The 25,695-nt window shown below is 37.3% G+C and overlaps 1 protein-coding gene across 3 annotated transcripts in view; it reads right to left on the bottom strand.

Moving 5' to 3' along the window:
- The window catches only part of TAOK3 (TAO kinase 3), a 192,219-nt gene that overhangs the window by 92,411 nt on the left and 74,113 nt on the right, over nucleotides 1–25,695 (bottom strand). For all 3 annotated transcript variants that reach the window (XM_001924400.7, XM_021073054.1, XM_003483429.4), the window contains 2 exons: nucleotides 10,448–10,550; nucleotides 4,745–4,956 (listed from right to left, as the gene is read on the bottom strand). In XM_001924400.7, the coding sequence (XP_001924435.2) occupies nucleotides 4,745–4,864 (120 nt within the window). In that variant the 5' untranslated portion in view covers nucleotides 4,865–4,956; nucleotides 10,448–10,550. The remainder of the gene's footprint in view (nucleotides 1–4,744; nucleotides 4,957–10,447; nucleotides 10,551–25,695) is intronic.

Raw genomic sequence — 25,695 nt, 5'->3', positions numbered from 1 at the left:
ACAGCTCCCATTAGACCCCTGGCCTGGGAACCTCCATATACCGAGGGAGCAGCTCGAGGAAAGGCAAAAAGACATTAAAAAAAAAGAAAGAAAGAAAGAAAGAAATTTAAAACTAGATAATTTTCTAAAATTTTTTCGGAAAAATAAATATAAGACATTAAAAAATTAGCTAGCCATTCCTGTCATGGCTCAGCGGTGACGAACCCGACTAGAATCCATGAGCATATAGGTTCTGTCCGTGGCTTTGCTCAGTGGGTTAAGGATCCGACATTACCTTGAGCTGTGGTGTAAGGTCTCAGACTCCGCTCGGATCCTGCATTGCTGCGGCTGTGGCATAGCAGGCAGCTGTAGCTCTGATTTGACCCCTGCCTGGGAACTTTCATATGCCCTGGGTGTGGCCCTAAAAAGACAAAAATAAATGAATAAATAAATAAATAAAAGATTAGCTAATACTAGCTTTCTTTTAAATAACAGGGCTCTGCATCGGGGTAATACTCCTGATGTAAGTAAACTATTTTGGTTCTATAATAATATCATCATGGCCCAACAAAGCTATAGCAGTGTTTCTGAAGTAAAAGATTGGAATCCACTCTGGTAAAACCAGGTTACCAACTTCAGAGAAAAAAGCCTAATCAATTTCTTAAATGAAATTAAAGAAGCTCCTCTTATAAATGTATAACAATGGCTTTTTCCTAATTAAAAAAATTCTAATTTCAACAACAAACAATACCTTTGATATAAAAAGAATTCAACCCTGGAGTCTTTTTTTTTGGCCTCACCCATGGCTTGCAGAAGTTCCCAGGCCAGTGACTGAATCTACACCACAGCAGTGACAATATTAGGTCCTTAATGCACTGAGCCACATGGGAACTCCCCAAGAGTCTTAATCAATGCCAAAATGCAAAGAGAATAAGCACATATTAAAAAGAAATTTGTGTATGAGCACTAAGGTAAAAGTATCTATTACAAAAACAAGGTATCCACAAGCTACAGTTTCCAAAATAGCAGGACTCTACAAAGGCATTTTTTAAGACATTTTATTCATTTAAAAAGTTGAGACTGACTTTTGCTGAAAATAAAATCTCTCACATTTGGCTGGCTTTTAAAATTTAAAACTAAGACTGTGTTAATGTGACAAAAACAAGGAAAAACTGAAGTAAATTCACTAATACAATAAAGGTTAGGGGAACTATATCTGAAAAGTGAATATTTTGGGTATGAATCCATGTACTGTGCAGCTAAAGGAGACTGGAAGAGGTTTGCTCAATGACAAATTTTATCTAGTAGTGAGACTTCATAGGAAGAAAAAAAAAATCCCATGCAAATGGAATCAGACAGTATTATCTAATTGCTTTTTAAGGTTATTTATAATCAGGGCTTACTTGAGACATGAAAAAATAATCAACCTAAAATAAAAATGTATTACTTTATATTTAGAGTTATCATCACTTAGAACTTGGTAAGTGTACCTATCTACTGGGCAAAGACTTGAAATTTGAAAAACATTTCCATTTATTTACAGATGTGAAATTTTTAATGCAATTTTATACCAGTTAAAATTCAGAACTGAAACTGAAACTTAAAAAAAAAAAATCAAGATTTTAGTACATAGAAAGGAAACTATCAATGGGGTTTCAGTTTTCCAATGCATTATACTGTTTTATGAATGATTACAACCTTTAAATATTTCAAGTTTTATTCCTGAAGCTTACTTAATGTATGAATGGTCTCAATGGTCTCAGTAACTTTAGCCATTTAAGTAACCATTGATTCAAAATATATTTATTGAGCACTTAACTACATATATGTTTCTGACATTTTCACAACCATGTTTGGCTGCATTTATGATTGTCAGTTATTTGCTAGTTTATAAAGAAATATAAAAATTAAACATAAGCTTTTCTTTTTGTCCTGGTTATTAAGCCTCAACTAAAACTAAAAGGTATTTAGACCCAGAAGAACAAAACTAAATCTTTTGCTTTAGGTGGATTATGGATGATATGCTGAGTTCAACAAGGCAACACTAAGACCCCAGAAACTTTATAGTTGTGTTTGAATACAAAAACAAACACGCTCAGCCATTTTTATTTTCCTTTAATACAGAGTTTCTTACTATTTAATTTGTTACTGGTGCTAATTTCTGAATTATTTTATGCAAACCCAAATACACACAGATATTTCATCAATAGTTTTAATTTTCTTGGATATAACATGTTTTCTCAGCTGAAGAAAAGCACTAGGTCTTCTGCAGCCTACCTCAACGTAGGTCTCATTTTACTCCTAGTATAGATGGCTTGTTAGTAAGTTTTGAAGCACACATGGTTTACTGCATTAATTCTTAAAGCATGCATGGTTTACTGTATTTATTTAGAAGGGTCTGATTGCTTTTTATTTATTTATTTATTTATTTACTTATTTATTTTTCAGGTTTTTTTTTTTTTTTTTTTTTTTTTTTTTTTTTTTTGTCTTTTTGCCATTTCTTGGGCCGCTCCCACGGCATATGGAGGTTGCCAGGCTAGGGGTCTAATTAGAGCTGTAGCTGCCAGCCTATGCCAGAGCCACAGCAACGCAGGATCCGAGCCGCGTCTGTGACCTATACCACAGCTCACGGCAATGCCAGATCCTTAACCCACTGAGCAAGGGCAGGGACCGAACCCACAACCTCATGGCCTAGTCGGATTTGTTAACCACTGCGCCACAACGGGAACTCCCTGATTGCTTTTTAAAATAGAAGAGTCAAACAGAGATTGGAACTACTTGCTGACTCTGGCCAAGAGGATTCTGAGAGGATGAATTAGTTATACAGCAATAGAAGGAAAAATAAGAGCAGAAGACTGCGTAAAGAAAGTATCTCTGAGCAAAACAAACAGGTCACAGCCAAATATATACAGAATGTTTCTATTTTTAAAAAGTTCAAAACTGGGTAAAACTTATTTGGGGTGCAGAAATAAGAGGGTTACATATAAAGAAAAATAAACAACAACAAAAATCACCATAAAATTGAGGATATTGGATTCCTGCAACAAAAAAGGGACTTCTGGGGTGCTGGCAATATTCTATTTCATGGCCTGGGTGGTGTTTATAAAGGGATTTACTTTTTAATTATTCTTTATATATTAAAAGATATGTGTGGGATTCCTGTCGTGGCCCAGTGGAAATGAATCTGACTAGTATCCATGAGGACGCAGGTTTGATCCCTGGCCTCGCTCAGTGGGTTAAAGGATCTAGTGTTGCCATGAGCTGTGGTGTAGGTTGCAGAGGCGGCTCAGATATAGTGTTGCTGTGACTCTAGCATAGGCCAGTGGCTACAGTTCCCTAGCCTGGGAACCTCCATATGCTGTATGTATTATATATTAGTAATTTAAAAATTCTTTTAAAAAACGTGTCTTTGTGAATGACAAGGCAGGATTATGATTGGGCCTTAAAGCTGAAAGACTAACATCAGGGTATTAACTTGAAAATAGCCAAACATTAGATGCAGGTGAGGAAGGAGAAGTGATGGTGCTGAGTATAGACACAAAGAGATGAGAGACCATTCAGAGAAAACTCAGGCTGAAGATTTGGCCAGAAACGGAAGGATGAGTTCCAGATGCAATTCGTAAAATCTCATTTGGAAGGACAACTAAAGATAAGCCCTATCCAGAGGGAAGAACATTAAGGACCACTTAAAAAGAAAATTCAAATATTATTTGATTAAGAAAAAAATTATGTGATAACAGGTTTGGAGGCAAAAGGTAATAACTAGTACTTAAATATTACTTGCTTTAATGAACCAGGAACACTTAAGGAAGCACGTGTTACTCTGATGAAGCAAACTTCTAAGGCTGTCAAAGAACTATACATAAATATAGTTTATGCATAACAATATAAAGAACTATATGCAATGAATTTCAGGTGAATAAGCCATGTTAACATTTCAGTCATTTCTCACTCTTCTCATCAGAAGGTAATCATAGACTTGAATTTCAAACTGACTCTATGGGGGCTAAGCCTTGTATCCCTTAATCTAAGATACTGACTTAATATGACTGTTATTAAAAATCTCTCAGTTCATCTCTCTGAGTAGTTGTTCATTTGCCCATTTGTCCATTCACTCATCTGTCCGTCATTTACTGAGTTCCTACTAGTGAGAAATTATACTCGTTACTGGGGATACAGCAGTGAACTAGTAGACATAGCCCCTGTCCTGATGGAGCATATTAGTGAGAGGGACACACATGAATCAATAAAATCTCACACATAATTTATTCAGCTAAACCTGTGATAAATGCAACAAAGTATCAGAGTGGAGTGTTATGAGAGCATAAAGAAAGTCTTAATTTAGTGCTGGATGGTTGAACAGAATGGCTGTCTTGTGGCTGTAACACTTAAGCTGATATCTGTAGGATAAAGAAGAGTTAGACAGGGGTGGGGAACACAACATGCAGTTTTCTAGTTAGGAAGAATAGCATATATAAAGGCCGAGGGCATTAAAGAGCTTGGCACATAGGGGAATTGCACAGAGTTCAAATTGAAGTTTATGACTTTTTTTGCATTACCTTGACAGTAGAATTGGTTGAAATGATACCACTGATTTAAATAATGCCTAGAATTCTAGGACTGGCTTTTCAGCAATGACTGTTAGCCTCTACTGTAGACATCATTTAATTTGTAGGAGAAACATAAAACCAAGTACATTTTATTACTTAGAATGTATAAAATTCAAACTTGCTTAATTTGATCTAAACAATTTTTAATTACTTACAAAATAAACTGCTCCAAAACTTCCATGTCCGATTTCATGCAAACCAATAAAAAGTTCTTCAGGATCATCTTTGTAAAACAGGTCAGCAGTCTCCGGGTCTTTTGGCACTCCTTTCCGCATGATGACCAGTATGTACAAGAGTTTTGCTTTTGATATCCCAGTCAGCCTTCTCTCTCATTGACAATTATTTTTGGGGGGTAAAATTTCAGTACCTGTAGAAAAACAAGATTTGACATTAACTTATTATACATTTTGTTTGGTAACAATTACAAATTCATGTTTAAAACCATCTTGGTCTTAACAAATTCATAATAAAAAGGCAAATCACCGAAAAGAAAAATGGGCAAACTTTGCTATAATCGGTGCATATGTACATCTTTGATTCATACTGATATCATATACAAAATTCGCAATTTAAAATCTCCCCACAAAGAAAGCACCAAAATCAAATGGCTTTATTGGTGAATTTAGCCAAACATCTAAAAAACATACAACACTAATTCTATACAGCTATTCCAGAAAATGGAAAAGGAGAAATGCTTTCTAGGACTAATTCTATGAGGGCTGTGTTACCCTTACACCAAAGCCAGACAAAAATATTACAAGAAAGAAAGCAACAGACCCAAATTCTCCAAGACTATAAATACAAAAATTCACACTAAAATTATAGCAAATATAACAGTAATATATGAAATAGATAATATATCATGACTAGGTAGAATTTATCACAGGAATGCAAGGTTGGTTTAACCCTCAAAAATCAATGTAATTCACCATATCAACAATCTGAAAAAGCAGCCAAATGATCATCTCTAAAGATGTAGAAAAATGGAGTTCCTGTTGTGGCTCAGTGGAAACAAATCCAACTAATATCCATGAGAATGTGGGTTCAATCCCTGGCCTCGCTTAGTGGTTCAGGGATCCAGCATTGCTGTGAACTGGGGTGTAGGTTGCAGACATTGCTTGGATCCCGAGTTGCTGTGGCTGTGGTGTAGGCTGGCAGCTGTAGTTCTGATTAGACTGTTCATTAACCTGAGAACTTCCATATGCCTCGAGTGCAGCCCTAAAGAGGAAAAAAAAAAAAAAAAAACATGCAGAAAAAGCCTTTGACCAAATTCAAAGTTCATTCCTGATTTTACACACTCTTGAGCCAGCTAGGAATAGAAGGTAACATCCCCAACCTAACAAAGGAAATCTATGAAACATTTACAGCTAATGTCAGAAATAATGATGAAAGACCAAATGCTTTCCTCCTATGATAAGGAACAAGGCAAGGATGTCTGTTCTCAACACCTCTTTTTTTTTTTTCTTTTTGTGTTTTCTAGGGCCGCACCTGTGGCATATGGAGATTCCCAGGCTAATCAGAGCTGTAGCTGCCAAGCCTACACCAGAGCCACAGCAATGCAGGATCCGAGCCACATCTGCAACCTACACCACAGCTTACGGCAATGCCAGATCCTTAACCCACTGAGCAAGGCCAGGGATTGAACCCGCAACCTCATGGTTCCTAGTTGGATTCGTTAACCACTGAGCCACGACGGGAACTCCTATTCTCAACACTTCTATTCAACGTTGTGCTGGATGTTCTATAAGAGCAATAGGCAAGAAAGAAAGAAATAAAAGTGAAATGCTTAGGGATAATCTCACAAAGGATTGCAAGACTTGGACAGTGAAAACTACAAAATAATGGTGAAAGCAATTAAAGGAGTAATGAAAAGATATACTGTGATTCAAAGCCAGAAGACTTGATATTGAGTATTTATTCATTTATTTGGTCTTTTAAGGGCCAGATCCACTGCATATGGAGGTGCCCAGGCTAGGAGTTGAATTAGAGCTGTAGCTGCTGGCCTATGCCACAGTTATAGCAACACCAGATCTGAGCTGTGTCTGCAACCTACACCACAGCTCACGGCGACACCAGATCCTTAACCCACTGAGCAAAGCCAGGGATCAAACCTGCGTCCTCATGGATGCTAGTCAGATTCGTATCATTAAGCCATGATGGGAACTCTGATATTGAGTATTCTTTAGAAACAGAAACTGAGAAGCTGATTCTGAAATTCATATGAAAATGCAATGGTCCTAAAATAACGAAAACAACCTTGAAAAAGGAAGTCAAACAGGAGGGCTAACATAACCTAATTGTAAGATTTATCAGGAGTTCCTGTTGTGGCTCAGTGGTTAATGAATCCGACTAGGAACCATGAGGTTGCAGGTTCGGTCCCTGGCCTTGCTCAGTGGGTTAAGGATCTGGCATTGCCGTGAGCTGTGGTGTAGGTCGCAGACGAGGCTCGGATCCTGTGTTGTTGTGGCTCTGGCAAAGGCCAGTGGCTACAGCTCAGATTAGACCCCTAGCCTGGGAACCTCCATATGCCAAGGGAAGCGGCCCTAAAAAAGGCAAAAAGACAAAAAAAAAAAAAAAGTAAGATTTATCATAAAATTACACTTACTAAGACATCAAGACACTGATACTGGTGGGTATTGTGTGTGTATATATATATATATATAATAAAATATATATTTATGTATAAAATTCACACACAAATAAGTCAATGCAACAAAATAGGAAGTACAGAAATAAACCCTCACATTTATGGACAACTTTATTTATTTATTTGTTTGCTTTTTATGAAAGTTCCCAGGCTAGGGGTCGAATTGGAGCTGCAGCTGCTAGCCTACACCACAGCCACACCAACGCCAAACCTGAGCTGTGTCTATAACCTACACCACGGCTCATGGCAACATTGGATCCTTAACCCACTGAGTGAGGCCAGGGAACGAATGCACATTCTCATGGATACTAGTTGGTTTCTTTACTATTGAGCCACAACAGGAACTCCTGGACAACTTAATTTTGATAAAGGCATAATGGCAATTCATTGGAGAAAGTCTTCCACAAATGGTGCCATAATCAATGCATATATACATATATGTTTGATTCATATGGATACCATACTCAAAAACTGATACTCATACTTCAAACAGATTATAGAACTAAATGAAAAACATACAACTAAAAAATTTGTGAAGAAAACATACCAGAAAATTGTTGTGACCTTGGGTTAGGCAAGGATTTCTTAGATATAAAAACAAAAGCAGAATCCATTAAGGAAAAAAAGATTAACTAGATTAAGAATGAGTGGGGGGGGGGCTGAAAGACGATTTTAAGGGAATGAGAAGATCTTTGCAAAACATATATCTTACAATGAAATTGTATTCACAAAGTATAAAGAATTCTCAAAACTCAATTAAAGAAAGAGATTACTATACAAACTTTACCAAGAAAGATAAATGGATAGCAACTACGGAAAAAAAAAAAAAAGCTTAATTTCACTATTCAATGAAAATAACACTACAAACCTATTAGAAGGGATTTTTTGGGGGGCAGGGGGTGGGCTGCACCTGTGGCATATGGAAATTCTGGGCCAGAGATCTAATCCCAGCCACAGTTGTGGCAATGCTAGATCCTTAACCCACTGTGCCTGGCCAGGGACTGAACCCATGCCTCAGCAGTGACTCAAGCTGCTGCAGAGACAATCCTGGATCCTTAACCTGCTGCACCACAGCAGGAACTCCTAGACTGGCTAAGTTTACTTTTATTTTTTAATTTTTTGCTTTTTAGGGCTGCCCCCACAGCATATGGAAGTTCCCAGGCTAGGGGTTGAATTGGAGGTACAGCTGCCAGCCTATACCACAGCCACAGCAACTTGGGATCCGAGCCACTCTGTGATCTGCACCACAGCTCACGGCAGGAATTGAATCCACATCCTCATAGATACTAGTCGGATTCATCTCCGCTGCACCACAACAGGAACTCCCTAGAATGGCTAACTTTAAAAGGACAGACTATACCAGGTGCTGGCAAGGATTTGAAGTAACTGGATCTCTTAGACACTGCTGACAGGAATGTAAAAACGGTACCAACACTTTGGAAAACAGCTGGTAGTTTTTACAAAGTTTAACATACATCTACCATAAGGTGTAGCCATTCCAATCCTAGGTATTTACCCAAGAAAAATGAAAGCAAATGTCCATCCCTGTACACAACGTTAATAGTTTTATTTTTAAAAGTCAAAACTGGAAACAACCCAAATAGCCACCAACAGATAAATGGATAAACAATCTGCAGCACATGCAGACAATGGAATGTACTTAGCAATAAAATGAACTACTGACACATGCTACAACATAGATGAATCTCAAAATAATTATGCTGAATGAAATAAGCCAGACCAATAAAAAGAGAGAGAGAGAGAACATACTTTCTTTGATTTATATAAAATTCTGGATAATGCAAACTAACCTAGAGTGGTAGCATATCAATGGCTGTCTGAGGATAGGGATGGGGTGAGAAGAGATGCAAGAGAGGTACTGAAAAACAGTATGAAGAAATCTTTGTGCTAAGGGTTCGATCCCTGGCCTGGGAACTTCCACATGCTGCAGGAGTCCCTACCCACTAGGAATCTTTTGGGAGTGATTGATATATTTACCATCTTCATTATGATGATGGAAATTTACATATGTTAACATATAAATGTTAAAACATTATGTTTAATATGTTCAGATTATTGTATATCAATTAATAAGGCTGCTTTAAAAAGCTGCAATAAACAAAACTGAAAGGCAAGTAAAGTAGGGATGATTCCTGCAAAATACGTGCCAGTTAAGTATTCTTAATATCAGAGAGGTAAACACATACACATATATACACCCACCTCCCCCTCCACAAACAAAGTACACAAGTGGGAAATTTAAAAAGGAAATAGCAGTGTCTATTAATGATATGAAGCATATATAATTTCACTAGTAATCAAAGAAGTAAAACTAAAATAATAAGACCCTTAATTTCACTCACCAAATTGACAAAGTAATAAAGATACTTTTTTTGGTGAGGGCATAAGGAAAGAGTCATTTTTATACATTCCTAGAAGAGCAGAATGGGAACATTCCTTGACCAAGTAATATCCTTCTACAAGGGAGTTTTGTTTTGTTTTGTTTTGATTTGTTTTATTAAATGATGCAGGGTGTAAAGTAGTGCAGAGGAGGGATGCAACAGTGAAGACGGGAAACATAGTTTCCTTCACCTACAAGTCTGGATTTCTTTGCAGCCTTGTGTTTTATCTGAAGAAGGCATTGGAATTTCAAGTTATTTATTTATTTCCTTCTTTTTGCTTATTTGTATTTTCTAAATTTTCTGAAAAGCCTATTACTTCTATAATTAGAGGAAAAGTGATAGGAAAATTTTGTTATTTTGAAGTCTAATTATAAAGCACTACAACAAAAAAATGACAATACACGAATTTCCAGGAAATTTGATAATAGGAAAAAAAATATAGCCAGGTAATTCTCCATATTTTAAGATATAGTGGTTCCCCTGCTGTAGCTCAATAGGATGGGCAGTGTCTGCAGAGTCAGGACTTAGGATCAATCCCCGGCCCAGCACAGTGAGTTAAAGCACCTGGCATTTTGGCGGCTGTGGTGTAGGTTGCAAAGGCAGCTTGGATGTGACTCCTGGCCTGGGAATTCCATATGCCGCAGGGCAGCCAAAAGTGGAAAAATAATATTTTATCACAATTTAATATTTTTACTTTTCCTTTTAATTTTTCTTATAAATATAATGATAATTCATTATATAAAAAACAGAAAATACACCCCCCCCCCATTTTATAAGAGAAAGCTAGGTCATGGATCTATGGACAATACCTTTTTGTGTATGGCGCAAAATATACTGTATTGCTCAGATTCATTTTAGCAGCAATTTTTTTTTCTCTTTTTATAACTTCAGTCTTTTGTATTTATGGTCCACCTATGGAAAAAGAAGAATGAAATATATAATTATGGGCAAAATTCAAGAAGCAACAATAGATAATAGGACAGTTTTAAATATTTATAAATACAACATTTCAAAGTTAAAATCTGATCATTTCTTTGTAGGTGACAAATGTAAAAGGTAAGATTTTCACAACAAAGACCCAGGCTACTTTCTCACAAGCAATACCAGGGAAATGAATGTGTCATTAGATTTCAGAATCTATACTGAGGCTTGCACTGGTCTGTCTGAGTCTAAGAAAACTCAATAGAGGCTACCAGTAGACAGGACTAATGTGACAGCATGTGGTGATGCTACTGATTCTCTGTCAGTAAGGCTTATATTTTGAATTGCTTTTCCAATAGGCATGATGATTAACATTGACTCATCTATCTTCCCTTTCCTGGTCTCCCTACAATCTCCCTCTCAGATTGAGGGTAGTGATAATTCTTTATTATCTATTAAAGAAGTACATGCCCAATGTAGAATATCTGGGAAATACACACCATTATGAAAAAAAAAAATCCATAATCCTACCCACGACAAACTCCATTAACAATTTGGGATAGTTTTCTCCATGAAACGTATTTATTTTTTCATGCACATATTTATTTTATTACACAGCTGAGATCACATTATACATATAATTCCACCCCTTTTATCTAACTCTAGATTATAAGCTTTTAGCCACGTTACCAAACATTACTCACAAATATCATTTAATGGCTGTTCAATGTTTATCTTATGGAAGGGCCACAATTCATTCACAACAGTTTCTCCACAATTTGAAACCAAGCCTGTATTCAATCCTTTGTTGAACTATTAAAAATTATTGTTTCACAGATTCACAGACATAGAGAAGAGACTTGTAGTTGCCAAGAGGGAGGGAGTGGGATGAACTGGGAGTTTGGGGTTAGTAGATGAAAGCTATTACATTTAGAATGGATAAGCAATGAGGTCTTGCAGTATATAGCACAAGGAACTATAGCCAGTCTCTTGGGATAGACCATGATGGAAGACAATATAAGAAATGGAATGAATATACGTATATGACTGGGTCACTTTGCTGTACAGGAGAAATTGGCACAACATTGTAAATCAACTATACTTTAATAGAAAATAAAAATTATTGCGTTTTGAAGAACTTTGTGCTCATTATCCATTTATATCTAGGGCTTTTTGGGAATGGATTTTTAGAAGTAGGAATATTGGGTCAAAGAATATAACAATTTAAAACTTAGGTACACTGAAATAATTTTTGGATGCTTGAGTAACTTAGGAAATTGAAGGCCAGAAGAGGGCAAAAACTATAAAAAAGATGCTGACTTCCATTTTCACCTTTTTCTTGTTGAAGACAACCCAATCGCCTCTGACATCTATATTTACAAACAAATCTTTTTAGTTATTTTGTTATTCCCACTGATTCTGTGGCTGTGGAATGCTTTAGATAAATTGGTAGCTAAAACTTACTGGAATTTAGCATCACATTTTATCCCAACATCAACTAGTCAATAACTAAAATGACTGCATGTATACCTTGTTCTGCTAATGTAGTCTGACTATAGCTTCAAGGAACTAAAACATTCCTTATTATACGAATACCAGTTGCGAAATTTCTGAAAAAGTAGCTTTAAATAAAGGCATTTACCAACATCCTCATGTCTTGACTAGTTTCAAATGCAGAAGGTGTTCACTCCTAGAAAAGAGTTTCCTCATGCTATGGACACATATGCTTAGTATTTTTCTTTTAAGTACTTACTTATTTTCACATAATTTTCTTAAAATAGGTACTCTCTATTCAGTTGCACAGCTCTATACATTTTAAAATAAAATCTCTGAGACTTCTAAGAATAAAACTTTCTTGGTTTTATTATTTGTTTCCCCCTGCTAGAATACTGCACATGGTAGTGAGGCTGAAAAACCATACTCTGGAAGTTTATCCATTACACCTAAAGGATGTTCCATTTCTTCCATTTAACCACCTTCCTTCTTTCTTTAAAAATGTCTCTGGGGAGTTCCCATTATGGTGCCAAGAGATCAGCAGCATCTCTGCAGCAACGGGACGCAGGTCAATCCCTGGCCTGGTGGCACAGTGGGTTAAAGGATCTGGCGTTGCTGCAGCTTTGGCCTGGATGTGATCCCTGGCCGGGGAACTCCATATGTCCTGGGGCAGCCAAAAAAAAAAAAAAAAAAAAAAAAAAGGCTCTGAGATTCCATGAAACTGTTTTCTCCTGTTTTTCCACATTATTTCTCCTACAGCTCCTCTTGTCTCTGATCTCTAAATCAATGTTTTCCTCCAGGTATTTGCCCAAAAGGCTTCTGTGTGATGCAAGCTACTATCCTAATTTCCATCCATTAAATGGTTTCAAGTAACACTTTGTCACTCAACAGTCCTGGTCTCCATTCTAAATCTCAGTCCCATACTTTCAACTATCCTTTTGGCTTCTCCTTTAAATGGCTCATGTGCACCTCACATCAACTTTGATGCTTCCCTTTTCCTTGTCCTTAATATTCACTTAAATCACAAGTATGCTTCAAATATTTTTTATCAGCTTTTCATTTTCCGTTTCTGTTAGGATTTGTTATCTCTTTCCCTTGCTACTACTCTTTCTGCCTCTAGTCTATCTTTTCTGGAATTCATCTTTAGAACACTATTATCACAATCATCTTCCCGAAGCACAGTGCAGATAATATCACAGCTTTGCTCAAAATCCTTCCACATTCCTTTACTGCCTACAGTATAAAGGTTAACTTGATCTAATTAACATTCATAGCTGGTCTCAAACCACTACTCTAACTTAAATTCTTAAACTCTATAATCAGGAAAAAATGAATTTCTATAGTTACATTTTCATTGCTTTGTTTGTGCTATTCCCTCTACCCAGAATATCCTCATCCCAACTACTTTAACAGTTCAGCCAAATGTCACCTTTTGTATAAGACCCACCATTTTCTCCCTTTGCTACGCCTTTTTTTTTTTTTTTTTTGGTCTTTTTGTCTTTTAAGGCTGCACACACAGTATATGGAGATTCCCAGGCTAGGGGTCCAATTGGAGCTGAAGCTGCCAGCCTACACCACAGCCACAGCAACATGGGATCCGAACCACATCTGTGGCCTACACCACAGCTCACAGCAAACGCCAGATCCTTAACCCACTGAGCAAGGCCAGGGATGGAACCTGCATCCTCGTGGATGCTAGTAGCGTTCACTAACCACTGAGCCACAACGGGAACTCCCCTTTGCTACACTTTTAAACATTTATATACTAGTACTCTAACTGGATGAAAAGTGCCTGTTCAGAAGAGGATACATGTCTAAATCTGTGTTTTGATTAACTGAGTCCCACGGCATCCTTAAAAATAATTTTTTTCAAGATATGATTCACATACCATACAATTCACTAGTTTAAAGCATACAATGGGTAAGTTCCTGCTGTGGCTCGGCGGTAACAAACCTGACTAGTATCCATGAGGATACAGGTTCAATCCCTGGCCTTGCTCAGTGGGTTAAGGATCCAATGTTCCCGTGAGCTGTGGTGGAGGTCTCAGACAAAGCTCGGATCTGGCGTTGCTGTGGCTGTGGCATAGCCTGGCACCTATACCTCCGATTCAACCCCTAGCCTGGGAACTTCCATATGCCATGGGTACAGCCCTACAAAGACAAAAAATATTAAAAAATTAAAAATGAAGTATACAATGGTTTTTTAGCATGTTCACAAATTATGTGCAAATCATCACAATTTTAGAACATTTTCATAACCACAAAAAGAAGTCCTGTTCCCTTTAGCTATCACCCCCATACTTATCTCAATCCCTCCATTCCTAAGCAACCATTAATTTTTCTGTCTCTATAGATTTTCCTGTTCTGAACATTTCATTTGAATGGAATTGTACTATCTGTGTGTGTGTGTGTGTCTGGCTTCTTTTCCTAGCTAATTTTTCGAGGTTCATCCATGTTGTAGCATAAATGAGCATTTTTTTTTTTGATTGATGAACAGTATTCCATTGTATTGATATACCATACTTTGTTTATCCATTTATAAGCTGATGGATATTGGGCTCTTTCTGCTTTTTGGCTATTATATTTTTATTTATTATTATTTTTTTGTTTTTTTGTTTTTTAGGGCCACACCAGCAGCATATGGAGGTTCACAGGCTAGGGGTTGAATTGGAGCTGTAGCTGCCGGCCTACATCACAGCCACAGCAACATCAGACCCCAGCCACGTCTGCGACCTACACCACAGCTCACAGCAACACCGGATCCTTAACCTACTGAGTGAGCCCAGGGATCGAACCTGCAACCTCATGGTTCCTAGTTGGATTCATTTCTGCTGTACCATGACGAGAACTCCTGCTTTTTGGCCATTATAAATAATACTGTTATAATCACTTGCGTACACATACATTTTTGTTTCTCTTAATTACATTCCTAGGAGTGGAACTGCTGGGCCCCATGGCATCTTTATATAAAGAGCCTATAAATATCTGCTGAAATCTCCTTCCCTTTTCCATCCCAATCTTAACACTAAAAATCATCTTTAAATGCATTCTTCCCCCAAAATCTGAACAAGGACATTTTTCCTTCCAAGAAGATAGTATTTAAGAATTAACTGCAGGCGTTCACGTCATGGTGCAGTGGAAATGAATCTGACTAGGAACTATGAGGTTGCAAGTTCAATCCCTGGCCTCGCTCAGTGGGTTAAGGGTGTGGTGTTGCCATGAGCTGTGGTATAGGTCACAGACGCAGCTTGGATCCTGTGTTGCTGAGGCTGTGGCGTAGGCCGGCAGCTGTAGCTTCGATTCAACCCCTAGCTTGGGAACCTCCATATGCAGGTGTGGACCTAAAAAGCAAAATAAATAAATAATTAAAAAAAAAAAAAGAATTAACTGCAGATGAAGTGATATGCATGAAGTTACATTTTCCCTCTCCTTGACCTCCTACTCCCTCAGGTACTACATTTATAGTAAGAACTCAGAACCGTACCAAGAATGCAGAATTTCAGGTCTTAGGCTCTTGGCGCAACTGAACAATCCAGCTAGCTCAAGGGGAAGATTTCATCAGAGATGTGAAACTGAAATAATTTTCTTCATGCTTTATTTTAAGGAATAATGATAATCAAGTAAATTATTTTTCAGATATTCTAATGTAATATACAAAAGAACACTTTAGAGTAGAAATATAAACATTTCCCATATTTTCCCTTTTTCCAGAAACTTTCAGGAAAGATGATTAACAAGTTTAGTTGCATTTCAATATTGTAGTCACACTTCAACAATAAACCTGGAGACAACTAGTTTGAAAAACACACAGCACTTAAACATTAGGAAAGGGTGTGGGAATAAGAATATTTCATATTGAAAAGAATTTTAAAGATCAGATATTTCAAGTCTTTAAAAAAAAAACTCAATTTCAGAAAAGTTTAGTGTCAAATCATATGTATGCAATACTGTTATCCCAAATTAAAATCCAAGTATTCTAATTTCCTATTCAAGAAGACTTTCTTCTGAATCATGCTGCCTAAGTCAGACTTCAAAACACCAAAAAGTTCCCTATTTTGCTATATTTGGGAGGATAATAAGAAAATTTTAATTTAATATGAGATTGGGCTTCTCTGTCATTATTTCTCCAAGGGATTTCATAACACTTGAATGTATAGAGGTGGATTTAGTTCTTATGCAGACTGAAACATTAACAAATTTGGTGATCTCTTTAAGAAAAAACTACAAAATGTCCATACAAGAATAGGTATAGAGCCTTAGAAGGGGCTGGCATAAAGAAAGGGCTTCAAAACATAAGCTTCATAGCAAATTAGTCTGTGTAAATTCCTATTATTTCATTCATTGATCTTGTACCCAGAAGATACAGAAAGGCAAGCAAAATCTTCATTCTACAGCAGTGAAAAGTAAAGTATAAAAGAGGTGAATGGATTTCTTCAAAGTTCCTATAACCTTCCCTACAGACCTATTTTTATGTCTTCAAATTCCTAGGAGGCTGTGGATCTACTTGAAAACTCTAGAATTGGAGTCACATCTTAACTAAGGTGGTTGGGTACAAAGGTGGACTTTCAAGGCCAAAACTGCACGCAGTTCAAATTATCCTTGAAAATCCTAGTATGTATGGTTTTGTTTATACAATCCTTTGGGGAGTTCCCGACGTGGCTCAACAGTTAATGAACCCGACTAGGATCCTTTAGGATGCGTTGCTGTGACTGTAGAGTAGGCTGGCAGAGTAGCTCAGATTTGACCCCTAGCCTAGGAACTTCCAAATGCCGTGGGTGCAGCCCCAAAAAGCAACAGAAAGAAAGAAAGAAAGAAAGAAAGAGAGAGAGAGAGAGAGAGAGAGAGAGAGAGAGAGAGAGAGAGAGGGAGGGAGGGAGGGAGGAAGGGAGGGAAGGAGAGAAGGAGGGAAGGAAGAAAATAAAAATAAAACACAATCCTTTAAAGTAATTTTCATGTAACACTGGGCCAGACTAAAGGAATAAAAGTCTACCTGTAAGAGGAATTCTTAACTTTTTTTTGTGACATTCATCACAGGCCCTCCACCTTCTCAGAATAATGTTTTAAATGAAAAAAGTTAACCGCTTAGAATTACAAAGGAAAGGAAATGAATCCCACTGAGATAGTTACCAAAATCTTAAAAAGCAAATTTGTCATATATTAATATACGTGCTTCTTTATTAATGCATTTAGTAATGAGAGCTAGCAGGAAGTCTAATAACTACAACAATTTCAAAGAGTGATGAACTTAATATTTTGAGATTTCTGTAACTGTAATGTGTTATAAAATATCTGGGATTTCTTTTGGTGACTGGGGACAAAAATCTCAGAAAAAGAAGAAAACAAACAAAGTATTATGCATACATTATAGAAAAAGAATTGGAAGAGGAGTTCCTGTTGTGGCCCAGCAGGATATGAAGCCAACTAGTATCTGTGAGGATGAGGGTTCAATCAATCCCTGGCTCTGCTCAATGGGTTAAGGATCCAATGTTGCTGTGAGCTGTGGTGTAGGTCGCAGATGTGGCTTGGATCTGGCATTGCTGTGGCATAGACCTACCTGCAGCTGCAGCTCTGATTTGACCCCTAGCCTGGGAACCTCCATATGCCATGGGTGTGGTCCTAAACAGCAAAAAAAAAAAAAGAAAAGAAAAAGAAAAAAGAAGTGGAAGAATATGGACCAAAATATTAATAGTGATTATCTATGGGTATTGGAAATAAAGGCATTTTCTATCTTCTATTTATCTTTTCATATTTTCTTTATTTTCTTCATTGAACGCATTACTTTGTAATGGAAAAAGCAAACTAAATTACTTTTAAAAGACTGAATCAGAATAAGAGACTAGAGTAGGAAGTTCAGGTTAGGGCTACCAAACAAGAAAGAATGATAGTCTTTTTATTTGGGGGGGGTCTTTATGGGCATATGGAGGTTCCCAGGCTAGGGGCTGAATCAGAGCTGTAGCCACTGGTCTAAGCCACAGCTATAGCAACTTGGGATCCTAGCCGTGTTTGTGATCTACACCACGGCTCACAGCAATGCTGGAGTCTTAACCCAATGAGCAAGGCCAGGGATCAAACCTGCAACCTCAAGGACAAAGAAACTTGCCAGTTGGGTAGCAAGCATCATGATATAAATGGAAAGTACTCTAAATGGAAGATAAAATCTTAGGTACTAATCCTATACTGGTTCCTAAGTGGCTTTCCGTCACTGACCAAGTTATTTAATTTCTCAAAGCCTCAGTTTCCTGGTCTTGGAGTTAGTTGAGACAATATCTAAGTTCCATTTAATTCTAAAAGTCTATGATTTTGGCATATTTCTTGGTTTTAAAATCTTTTATTCAGGGAGTTCCCGTTGTGGCTCAATGGTTAACAAATCTGACTAGGTACCATGAGGTTGCAGGTTAGATACCTGGCCTTGCTCAGTGGGTTAAGGATCCGGTGTTGCCATGAGCTGTGATGTGGGTAGCACACTCAACTCCATTCCCATGTTGCTCTGGCTGTGGTGTAGGCCGGCAGCTACAGCTCCGATGAGATCCCTAGCCTGGGAACCTCTATAAGCTGCGGGTGCAGCCCTGGAAAAGACAAAAAAATAAAATAAAATAAAATAAAATAAAATAAAATAAAATAAAATAAAATAAAATAAAACTAAAATCTTTTATTCAAATTCACACACATATAGGCAAATGCCCTGAGTTCAATGTAAGTGAAATTCCTAGCAATCTTCACGTTAATTGTTCCAAATACCAGTAAAAGAAAAACCCAAGAAATAAACACCTTTAGCCTCTGCAAATTTTACCTACAAAATACAGATAGATCACCAAATACAGAAAGGCACTGTAAGAGTCCTGTATTTATAACTTTTGACTCCCTGCTACAGGATTACAATGCCAGGCACTAGAATAAAAGAACATGCAGAAATAAGAGCTTTGAAAATAAACCTTCTTACAGCTAATGAAGGATTATCTGGCATGCAATTTCTCTAAAATGCCACAGCTATCAGCAAGTTCTTTTTTTGTTTGGGACTCTTTCTCTCCTGTCTCTACTTTGTTGCCCCGAAAATAAAGGTTTTCCTTTAACACAACCAGATTGGGGGACCCCGAAATGTCAAAATTAAATTGTATATACTTAATTTTACATTTACATCTCTGGAAAAGGGCCTACTTGGCCTCTGCTATATATAGAATTGTGTCATCCCCCCACCCCAAATTCATATTTTGAAACTCTAATGTCTCATGTGATTATCTTTGAAGATGCGGCCTTTGGGAGGTAATTAAGGTTAAATAAAGTCATAAGGATGGGAAACTAATTCAACAGGATTGGTGGCCTTTTAAGAAGAGGACGAGAAAAAGATCTCTCTCCGAAGTATACCAGCCCACACACACAAGGAGGAAAGGTCATGATGAGCACATCTCTAGAAGGTAAATGGGAAAAGAAACTGAAGTGGTTGGCATCTTGATCTTGGACTTCTCAGACTATATAACTGCCAGAAAATACATTTCTATTGTTTAAGGCACCCAGTCTATGGTACTCTGTTAGAGCAGCCTCAGTAGACTAAGCCTCCCTAATTAATTTTTGGACTGAGATTCAGACAATTTTCAAATGGTTTACTAAATTAATAGTCAAAATTTATTCTTTTTCAGGTCTAGCAAAACTGATCCTTTGATAATCCTTTTCCTTTCAAAAATATATCTTGGTAATTCAAAGAATAAGTTTACAATTACTTCATTACTTTCCACCCAGTAACTAAAAAAAAAAAAAAAAAAAAAAAAAGCAAATACAGTAATTAGAGTACACATAATTGATTAAGTGTAAAATCTTAACCTGAACATCTGTTTCCAAAGACTCTTTGCATTTACTTGATCTTTTATTTTTTTTTTTTGTCTTTTTGCTATTACTTGATCTTTTAACAGTACTGCTTCTGACTATGAACCTCAAATGTATAAATTCCACAAGATATAAGTGATTACAAGTACTTTCTTATTTAGGTATTTAAAGCAATTTCTTCATACTTGAGTGATTTACTTGAAATTTAGAAAAAGTGAATGAACCCCATCAGTTCTTTATATACAACTTGATTAAAAAAAACTCTTAAAAGTTGTCTATGAATGGAATACAATCCCTACACTACTGCCAGCATTATCAACCTTAAACTAAAATCTGACCATGCCACACTTTAGCTTAAAGTCCTTTAATCCCATCACGTATAGGATATAAAATCCAAGCTCACTGTAGATAGATGACAAATAAAATCCTCTGTGATCTGGTCCTTGTCTGCTCTTGAACCCTGTCCTTTGTAACTTCAAGACTTCACACTGGACACCCTCCTATCTCAAGCTACTTCCCTGGGATATCAATAAGCAGCTGTCTGTCTTTGCCTTCTTCCTAGATAACTAGAATTTGTTCAAGAATTTGCCTAGATAGTACCTCTTTAGGGCAACTTTCCTAACTCTCCCAAAGCAGGGGTGAGTTTTTTCCTTTACGTTTCCACAGAAGAATGTTATAAAACATTTCTTTCCTTTTTTTTTTTTTTTAAATCTTTTTGTCTTTTTAGGGCCGCACCCAAGGCATATGAACGTTCCCAGGCTAGGGATCAAATCAGAGCTATAGCCTCCGGCCTATGCCAGTGCCACAGCAACACCAGATCCGAGTAGTATCTGAGAACTACACCACACCACAGCTCACAGCAACGCCGGATCCTTAACCCACTGAGCGAGGCCAGAGATAGAACCCTCAACCTCACGGTTCCTAGTCGGATTTGTTTCCACTGCACTACGATGGGAACTCCTAAACATTTCTTATATACTTGTATAATCACAGATTTAGGTTGTCTTAGATAAGTGTTTCCCATTAGGACCATACACTATTAGGGGAAAGGGATTGTATTTCTATCACCAGTGCCTAACACATTGTTTGGTACACTGTATGTGGCCAAAATATGCTGCTGAATTATACTAATTCACATATCAAATATATTAAGGTATTTGTGATTTTAAGAAATATTATGGCAAATATTTTTGTTAAACAAATGGTAACCATCACTTCTTCGTGTTCTTTGAACTACTATTTCTACAGCTTGCTTTACTTAAAAATGAAGGATTCAAATCTAGACTGTCTAACCTCAAGCCAACTCTCTTAACCATTATGGCAGTTTTCAGTTAAATCACTGTATGAAAAGATTTCTAAAATTAATGACTTAATAAATTATAAAGGATTCCATTTAGCTTACGATATTGCTGAATACTAACTGCTTAATCATTTTGATTTGCTTTACCTAAGGCCAAACCAGATCAAGCCCTGGTGTCTAAAACTTGCTTTTCACTTTGTGCTTTAAAAAAAAAAAAGGAACTGGGAAAAAAAAAAAAAAGTGGGGGGAGGGCAATATTATCATTGAGAATTTCTGTTTAGTGAAAAGCAGCGTGCCAATTCAAGACAAGGGAAGCCTAAGTGTTCCAAAATCTGTGTAGGAGGTAATCCCATCCTGGGACTTTCAGAGATGCCTTTATACCCTAGAAAGTTAGCATTTAAAATTGAAGCTCTTGCCTAATTTCTAATGTTGAAAGAATAACTCAGCATTCTTAGTCACTTAATTTTGCTTTGTCACTGGCAGAAAGGGCAAGCATCCATGTATGCTGACAGAATACATGTTAGGGCAGTTACTCCTGTTGAAAGTTGCCTTATACTGTTTCGACAATTCGCTCTCACAGGAACTGCTGTTTTCAAAAATATATGAATCTATATCTATTCTAGCTAACATACATGTAAACAGATTGTCAATATTAAAATACTTTTAAAAAGTAAACAGACTTATAACAACTGACCTGGGATATCTCCATCTTCTTAAATTAACTTTGAAGGGTAGAAAAAGTGTAAAAGGAACTAAACTTAATATCCACAAGAATATCAGTGATACATAGCAAAGTTTTAATCCTTTAGGTGTTTAAAAGGTAGAGGGATAGACAAGCCACATAAGCAAATAATGACACCTACACCCCCTAAATAAATCTTACTTCCAACTTTCCCTATATTTGGCCCAAAATGTAATTTTCCTGATGCAGAGAGCTCTAATAGTATCACTGTGCTATTTAAATGTCTTTGATAGGGTCATTCAAACTCCACAGAAAGGTATTCAAGGCTGCTAAGATATAGATCCAATCCAATAACTAGATTCCTAGTTATTCTTTAAATGTTCTGGATACTTTCATTGTCTTCAACAACAACTGCATCTTTATTTAGCTTGGAATACCTTTTCACTTCTTCAGAAGACAAATTCTTATTTTATTTTTTATCTTTGGCCATGCCTGAGGCATGTGGAAGTTCCCAAACCAGGGACTGAGCTATAGAAGTGACAACACCAGATCCTTAACATGTTGTGCCACAAGGGAACACCTGGAAATCAAATTCTTACTGCTCCTTTAAAGACCTAGTTAAATTCCACCGTTTTTCTTTACTTCTGACAGCTGAAATTCAAAATTACCATGGCTCTTTATTTGTACTCTTATTGTGACATAATACATCCAGGTTCAATCCCTGGCCTCCCTCAGTGGGTTAAGGATCTAGCGTTGCCGTGAGCTGTGGTGTAAGTCACGGACGCAGCTCAGATCTGGCATTGCTGTTGCTGTCGTGTAGGTTGTTGGCTACAGCTCCAATTTGACTACTATCCTTAGCCTGGGAACCTCCATATGCCACGGGTGCAGCCTTAAAAAGACCAAAAAAGACCAAAAAAAAAAAAAAAAAAAAAGAATGGGGGTCAAAGCCACAAGTTATAAACAGTAAGAAGGTGCTATACGGTCCTTCCCAAATTTGGGAGGTGTCAATACCTGGGGTAAGAGTTATTTAGGCAGAGAGAATAGCTAGTGCAGAGGGCCTAAAGGAGGAGTGTGAAGGAAGACTATGTTGCTGCAGCCAAGTGAGGAAAGGTAAGATACACTGAGGAGGTGGTAAGACAATTTTATGTGTGTATATACGTGCCTATGTGTGTGCCCCTATCATTTTCATTTAGGTATAATTTATATAATAAACTGTAGTCAAAGAAAATGTACCATTGGATAAGGTTTGTCAGATATATATCTCATGAAACCATTACCACAATCAAGGAAACATTTCCATTCTTCAAGAATTCCCTTTTGCTCCTTCGTAGCAAAGTCTCTTCCTCCAACTCAAGCCACCCAAGCAAACAACGATCTTCTCTGTCACCATAAATAAGTTTACGTTTTTAGAATTTCATATAAATTTAATTATACAGTATATACTATATACATTCTTTTGTATCTGGCTTTTTGTTCCTCAGTATTATGATTTGGAGATCTATCCACATTATTATACAACAGATACCAGATTTGCTGATAGATCAGATTGTGAGTATAAGAAAAAAAGAGTAATTTAGGATAACTCCAAGGTTTTTGGACAGAGGTCAAATGGAAAATGGAGCTGTTATCAACTGAGAAGAATGGTCAAGAGGAAAAGGCTAGGAGAAAATGATCAGGAATTACTTTTTGTATCTTGGTCTTCCAAATGGACATACTGAATCATAGGCTTAGTCTGGATATAAATCTGGAGTTCAGAAGTGAGGTATGGGCTAGAGATTTAAATTTGGGAATTGTCAGCATACTGTAAATAGTATCAGAGCCACGGTATTTGATGAGATCTCCAAAGACATGAGATGGATAGAAAGAAGAGAACCAAGGTGCAAGCTCTGGGACAAATTTGATTTTAAGAGACTGGGGAGAAGAGGACACCAATGAAGGAGATTGAGAAGGAACATCCAGTGAGATAAAAGAAGAGTGTGGTATTCTGATGTTCAAATGTAAAGTTTCAAAAAGGCAGGAGTCACAATTGTGTCAAATGCTGCTAAGTGGTCAAATAAGGAATAAAAATGGACCATTACATATAGCAACATGGAGGTCACTGGTGACATTGAAGTGAGCAAATAAGGTGGAGTGGTAGGGACACAAGCTTTACTGGATAGGCTTAGGAGCAACTGGGAGGAAAGGAATTGGAGGCAGCAAGTATAGACAGCTCTTAAGGGATGCCCCCAGTGGACCAGAGAAGATGGAATCTAGGAAACCAGAAAAGAAATCAGCTTTATATAGGAGCAAGGAGAGTAATCATATTGTAATTGATTTGTTTTGTAACTTTCAACAAGTTATGTAATCCTTTTAAAACCCAGTTTCCTTATCTGACAGTAAACATTAAAAATACTTGTTTTAGAGAACTGTCCTGAGGATTAAACCAGAAAACCTATGTGTCTGACCCTTGGTAGATATACTTATTATTTGTCAGTAACCTTCTTTTTCCTCTCTTCATTTATAGCTTTTAAAATAAAACTAACCACATTTTCTCTCGTATATGTTTTAAAAATACTTGTTTTCTTCCTTTTTCAATTATAAACCTCTTGAAGGCAGGAATGGTCTTCTGGCTTTATTTTCCCAAGCATAAGTATCTTGACAGAAACAGGGTCTAAATAAACATGCTTTGAATTTATTTCAATAATGCAGAAAGAAAATTCTTTTTATGGTACAAATTGCCAATAATGTGAATAAATCTGTCCTGTCTTCTAGTTTTTAGACTGGTATTTTTTTTTTTTTTTAAGGCCATACCCATGGCATATGGAAGTTCCCAGGCCAGGGGTCAAATCAGAGCTGCAGCTGCCAGCCTACACCACAGCCACAGTAACTCCAGATCTGAGCCACATCTGCAACCTACACCGTAGCTCATGGCAAAGCCAAATCCTTAACCCACTGAGCTGAGCCAGGTATCAAATCTGCATCCTCATGTATACTAGTTGGGTTTGTTACCACTGAGCCACAATGGGAACTCCCTATACTATAGTTTTTAAAAACATAAATTACTGGCTTTTTGGGGGGAGGAGCACACCCTTGGCACGTGGAAGTTCCTGGGCCAGGGAATGAACCCACACCACAGCAGTGAGCAGAGCCACAGCAGTGACAATGCCATATCCTTAACCCACTGAGCCATGAGGGAACTTCCTAAATGCCTAAGTTATGCCCTAGATTTTTAAGAAAGACCAAGTAGCTAAAGACTACATACAATTAAATTGAAAGGATAATTATACCAAAAAAGTTAAACCAAGAATAGAATCCCTCAAATACATAAACATGAAAAAAAAATGAACAGGACCCTGCAAGGCCCTCCTGGGTAGAGAAGCCCCTCCATGGCCCCTGTTTTTTGTTCATAGAAAAAAAAGTATGCAATCTGGAGACCTTCTCTGACTTCCAAAGAAAAGACTCAAGCAGTTAAATATTAGAACAATTGAGCCACAGGACTCCCAGTTTCTCCTGAAGGGACATAGATAATACTGCTGCATATCTTTGAGTTATTGTGCAGAAACTAAGACCCCCACTCAGTGGAAGATGGTGACTACATGCAAACATAAGCACACAGACCTCAGATTGGTTTGAACCAGATGGCTGAAACACTACCGTTACTTCACCACCAACCAGCCAATAGAAAGTGCACTAGCTCATCAGGCACCCTGGAATGCTTACCTCTAAAGGTGTCTTTAAAAAACCCTTCCCCAAATCCACTGGAGTTGGGTCTTTCCAGTGTGAGCTGCCCATTCCCCTTGCTTCACACCTTGCAATAAGCACTGTACTTTTCTTCACCACAATCCTTTGTCAGTAGGTTGGCT

This window comes from Sus scrofa, chromosome 14, assembly GCF_000003025.6.
Source record: "Sus scrofa isolate TJ Tabasco breed Duroc chromosome 14, Sscrofa11.1, whole genome shotgun sequence".
NCBI lineage: Eukaryota > Metazoa > Chordata > Mammalia > Artiodactyla > Suidae > Sus > Sus scrofa.
Note: the sequence above shows the minus strand (reverse complement) of the source record. Positions and strands in the feature narration are given on the sequence as shown.